General features: G+C 31.6%; 1 protein-coding gene across 3 annotated transcripts in view; it reads right to left on the bottom strand.

Annotated features, from left to right (window-relative positions):
- LOC111708783 (uncharacterized protein C7orf26) overlaps window positions 1-6,000 on the bottom strand; it is a 12,361-nt gene that overhangs the window by 446 nt on the left and 5,915 nt on the right. For all 3 annotated transcript variants that reach the window (XM_023482255.1, XM_023482256.1, XM_023482257.1), the window contains exons 4-6: window positions 5,814-5,891; window positions 4,749-5,268; window positions 4,532-4,649 (exon numbers count right to left, since the gene is read on the bottom strand). In XM_023482255.1, the coding sequence (XP_023338023.1) occupies window positions 4,532-4,649; window positions 4,749-5,268; window positions 5,814-5,891 (716 nt within the window). The remainder of the gene's footprint in view (window positions 1-4,531; window positions 4,650-4,748; window positions 5,269-5,813; window positions 5,892-6,000) is intronic.

Here is a 6,000-nt window from a genome sequence, read left to right as displayed (position 1 = left end):
GGGGGGGGGGGGGGGGTTGCAAGACAAAAACCAAATATCTGTCACCTACCCATGGTTTTAATCCTGAGAAGGCGTATAATAAATCGGCAAAAATAAAGGACAACCGTAGTAAAAATGAAAAACCAGGATTGGTAATAAAAAGGAAAATACCAAATTCAAAATTTTGACACATTTTTTATGAAACTGTATAATATCTTTTATAACATTTTTCTTTAACGCCATATAGGAATTAGAAAAATTAAAGTTTGAGTCGAGTAATTAGAATTTAAGCTGGCAGATAAAAGCATCTTTAATAATCGAGAGACGCGAAGCATCCCTAAATGCATATTTATTCTGCTGTATAAATATTTCTCCTTTCTGAAATTTCTGAAATCAAGACACGAATCCGGGATTACTTTTTAACCCACTGCACTAACTTTAAAGTTCTTCATCTTAGAAAATACATAAAAGAAGATGAGCATGAAGAGGAGACACGACAGAATACATGAGTAGTTATTATGATATATTATACAGTGTGCACACAATCTTGGTTTGAATACTCAAGAGTGCAGGAGGAGAAAAGAATACAATATAAGACATAACATAGATATCTCACGCAAAATTGCCGCTTTAGAATGCTTATTGGTTTTGGTATTGGTTTTGATTACAAGCAATCAACATTTAAACTAGTTATAAAAAAAAATTGTATGTGCTAAAAATGGTTGTACATTTACGATATGGTTTGAATAAAATTAAATAAAGCCAAAAATGTGATTTTGCGAAGCATACAAAAAAAAATTAAACCAAAATTTTAAGACTTAAATCATTATGTATGGCTTTCTAGTACTTCAGAAATGTTAGGCCGTTTAAAAGAGCAAAGCCCAAAGCAACCTAATGTTAGGACAGGCGCAACAAAACTCGCATTCCAAATATTACACTCCGTTAAAAAAAAAATATAGATATTTCAAATTATTTCTTTCTCACAAAACAGAAAGCAAGTTTTTTTAGTGAGGGATATTTAAAAAAAGACGACATTTTGTGAAATTTTAATAGACTAATGAAAGTCTATTTTTGCGTGTAAAAGCTGTTAACTAGTCTTTACATTATGAAAGTCCTTGTTGCTGGTTATATTGATAAAGGATTAGTATCAATGAGAAGATTAAATAAACCCAGAGGAAGGACAATTATAATAGAAACTCTTGATAAACAATATTCAAGTAAATACTAAAGTGTCCAGATATTCAGTTAAATGTCGCGGTAATTATAAGAGTTGATAAAAAGTACTTATTTATTTTAACTAGGCTTGTAAGAAACTTCGCGCCCATTTTCAATTTCAATTGTGAACATTGTAAAACAAAAACAAAATAAAAAAGATCACGGATTTAAAAAAAAAATTTCATTTTTTTTAATCGAATTTTGTTGGAGGCAAATTTTCGAAATTTTGATCATTTATAGACCGTCCCGGGGGTCATATGAGGTCCCACACAACATTTGGGCCCGATCGGTTAAGCCTTCTTGACGGACAGACAGACAAGCAAAGTATATACATTATATACTAAGCTTTTAGGGCGCTTCTCTTTTTACAGTATAAAAAACAAAACAAAAAGTTTGCGGATTTCATAATATTTTTTCGCGCATTTTCAAAATTTTTATAAAAATAAACTTTTAAACACAAATTTTTGAAATTTTAATCATTGAATCAATTGAATTTGACGAACATCTATATAATAAAACAAACATTCGTCTGGACCGATTGGGCTGACATTTTTTGTGGACACTCATGTGTGGCCAGGGGGTGTTATAGGCTAAAAAAATTGAAATTTTTTTCTATTTTTAATTTTTTTTTAAATTTGAATTTTCTCTTTCGTATTTGCATATTTTCTGAAAATATCAAATATTGTTGTCTTACGTTAAAACTGTAATGAAAAAAAATATTTACATGAGCAATACCACTAAAAAACGCGGTTTTTTGGTCAATGAATACAATTTTTCCATTTAAAAAAAAATGAAATGAGACCAATTCAATAAATAAAATAAAATCTTAAATAATAATTTTAAATTAATGTTGTCTCTGCTCTGCAGATTCCATGAAAACCTTTTAATTTTTAAAATATTAATTTTCAGTTATTTAGGTTCTACGTAACTAAAACACATCTATAATCCCTTCACAGTAAGTGACCAACCCGGAACTAACGCTTCCCATTTTTTAAGCAAATATTTTTCAGAAATTCTACTAATACTTCTTTCAACGGAGAAACTAGAAACAAATATGTTTTAGATCTAAAATGTGCATTTTATTGTTTAGGGCTACAAACACTTTTAAGTAGGTTTGTAAGGTAAAACCAAAGGCTAAGTTCAACCCGGTCTTTAAAAATTATGCATAATTTTCCTACAGTAACTTTGGAAATATCACAAGAATGTGTAAAATGTCGTCTTCTAAACCTACAAATAATGAAATGCTGAAAATATTTAAGTTTTATTTAGACATTAAATGGAGCCCTTCAAAATTGTTTCCGCAAATTTCAAGAGTTTTTATTTATTCTTTTTATCACCGAGATCTAGGTATAATAGTATAAAACCCATTGCAAAATTGTCAAGACGACATTTTATAAATTCTTTCGATGACTCCGAAGTTCTGGTTTATCAGTATGTTTTCTTTGTGTTAAATTGTACATAGAAATAAACTCTGCGGTTAAATGGTTTTAAGTAAAATAATAAAAAAATCTTAGATATTTATTTTTTCAAAGGGTTTGTTACGACTATTTCAAAACAAAATAAAGTTTTTCTTAATTATCAATTGAAGTTCTTTACAAAAGCAAGAAGCTCTAAAAATCGTCGAATGGATTTCTTCAAAAAAATTTTTTTAAAAATGTTGGCCTTAAAAATCGTATTTAATCATCCTTTTTCACAATCTATCTGTTAGTTCCTCTAATTTTGCGTACTGCACAATGAACAATGCTTTATCAGGTTTTCAAATTCAAGTAGGCTCTTAATTAATAGAATACTGTAATTATAATATCAATGATAATATAAACTCTTTAAAAGAGTATTTAATCAAGAATTATAATAATAATAAGAATGCCAGTTCTTTAAAATCTTTAAATTGGAAGTGATTTTACTGAGAATCTTTCATCCACGAAATGGTTTATTTTCAAGAAAATAGGTCTTATTTTGAAAATCCTAAAATTTGATTTAATTATAAAACTATTCTTGATTGTGTTGGTTGCATTTTAGATAAAATGAAGAATATAAATACTTGAATAAATTTTACAGAATATAAAATAAAGGAATAATCATAAATAAACCAACTTTCATGTAATGTAATGCCAAATTTTGTACTTAGTAAATAATATTAAAAATTAATGTGATATGGATTAATTAAAAGATTTTCAGGAATTTTTTTTCCAATTTAATTCATGGTCTTTCATGACAAACGTAGCACTTTTTAAAAATCACTCTGTGTGATTTAGGATATAAATGTCAAATTCTAAAGATAAAGCGTCTCGACACAGGAGGTCGTCTTGTAAAGGACGTTTAATGAAACAAACAAACAAACCAAGTCAGGGCGGAGACTTGGTCAAAACTATCCAGGTCAAAACTTACTATCCATATCAGACAGCTATAAATGTACCAATTGGTTACTACACTAGTAAAGTGTGGCAGCAATGTGCTATGTAAGAGTAAAATCATTCAGAATTCGAATTCTAAGATGCAAATTACGTAAATGTAACATCTGTAACATATAATCAGTGTTAAGGATCCATTTAATTTTGATACGGATCTGGATCCAGATCCTGGATCTGCACTGGAAAGAAATGGATCCGGATCTATGTCAATGAACATTTCTTTAAGATTAACTAATTTTTTTTTAACAAAGCAGAATTATCATATTTTTTTCTTTTTTTCGCTTTTTTATGCTTAAACTTGATGAACCATTCAGAGATAAGGAAATTTTAAAATTCAGCTTTTTCAACAGTTCAAATTTGGGTTTTGAGAGTAAAAAAGCTTTTTTTTGCAGTTTTTTGTTGATATTTTTCCCCTTGAATCCAGATTCATGGATCTGTATATTTTTGCAGATCCGGATCCAGGAACCCAAAATCTTGCGGATCCAACAGATCCGGGTCCTAAGCACTGCGACTATAATGAGGTTGGCTTCTTTTATACATAGTATGCGTTATTCATATTAGGAACTATAAGAGATATAAGAGACGAAGAAAGAATGGACAAGGGTTATACAAAATACATCTATTCAAAAAATAATCTTTTCACCGACATATTTTCTTTCAAGTGTATTGGAAAGAAAATTTTAAAGAAAAAAAAGATATTTCAATAATTTACGCATTTAGATTATCAGTTCTAGATACCTCCCTAACTCCCAGGGGCATCATATTTTTATTAAGCCCACTCAAAGGTTTTTAACCGCTTAATTCTAAACATTTTTGAGGGAAAACGTTCTTTATCTCCCCCCCCCCCCCTACAACTAGCTTCAGCAAAAATTTCCCCCATTTTGAAATTTTCTTGATTTACGTAGAGAAAAAAATAGTTAACCAACCTGTCTAAGCTCTCATTTATCTGGGCTTCTGAGAATCCCCCAGAATTAAAGGTTGAGAGCAAGGTCTCAGTCAGGTTGGAGAGAAACCCGGGAGGGATTGAAAACTTACAGTTCTCCTCTAAAAATATCTTATCTGACGCAGATTCCGATAAAACTACGCATTTATTTTGTCAAATATAAATTTATCAAATATTAGAATATTGAATATTGAAGAAACCTGTAATATGCTGGAGGAGGGTGAAATGTAGTTTAGAGTAGAGCAATCTCTCATCAGTTTTCCCAGTTAAAGGACTGAAGATCGTCCAAACCAACATCCCGGATACAGGACTCCGTTCCAGCATACTCACAACACCTTGGCTCTCCGTCTCACCCAGAGCTCCACAGAGATCCAAATTATCCTTGAGCCAGGAGAACCCTATCCTCACCAGCTGTATGGGAGGAGGGGAGAAGGTTGAGTTTGATTGAGGAGCAGGATACAGGTCGCTGAAGTATGTGAGAAGGATACCGGCTAGCAGGGGAGATCTATCCGGGATATTTGCTAGACTGATATCTTTATCAGGGAGCAGGGTTATATACTCCTGTACTAGGGATTTAGTAACAGTTATACAGGGTTGAGAGGAAGGTGGTTGCTGGGTCCACCATAGTGCAGCGCAGTTTAGGAAGGTGGTGTTTCCTTCACCCAGGTTCAAGCTTAGGAGCTTGGACAGCGTGGATATCTTAAAATCTACTTGACGGCCCTGAAAGGAAAAAATTGGATTATTCATACAAAAACAGTATGAATTTAAATCTCAAGGTTGTAATTTTCTAATATTGAGATGTCATTAATTATGTCTCATTAGTGGAATTATTAAAAAGAACCCGTTTAGTCATTTTAACAGAATTGTTCAATGTTCATCCATTCAAATGACGTGAAATTATTGAATTACGATTTTGGTTGATGAATTACAACAGAGAATAAATGTTAAAAAATACAGAGTCAGGATGCGCACACATTCTAACCGTCGTGATGCGTGCCACGTGACATGTGACGGAGTGTTGAAACTTTTGTTCAAATAAGCTGCACAATCAAATAATAATTCTTTTCGTGGTCGAGGTTTAAAGAGAAATTTACATTATCCCTCTACTCCCCCCCCCCTCCCTCCCTCCCTCCCTCAGGGAATCTTTCAGAGAAAAGAGAGTAATTAACCCTCTTATCAATACATGGCATGGCAGAATAACTATTTTCAATTATCTGACTAATTTATAAAAAAAGAAAAAAAACTAAATAAATGTTCAAATTCACCTTGGCTAGAAATACAACCATGAAAACTGAACAGAGAAGACTAAAATCTGTGTCTGCGCTGAAGTAATCTGTGAGAACCTAAATTAAAAAATACAAACCATTTAAAAAAATCATGATAAAATTAAACCAATGAGTTTAGAGGCGTACTCAGGGAAAGGTGGCCTAAAGCTCAATGAAATCTATGGTT

This window comes from Eurytemora carolleeae, unplaced genomic scaffold (assembly GCF_000591075.1).
Source record: "Eurytemora carolleeae unplaced genomic scaffold, Eaff_2.0 scaffold908, whole genome shotgun sequence".
NCBI lineage: Eukaryota > Metazoa > Arthropoda > Copepoda > Calanoida > Temoridae > Eurytemora > Eurytemora carolleeae.
This window is presented reverse-complemented; position numbering and strand designations above follow the sequence as displayed.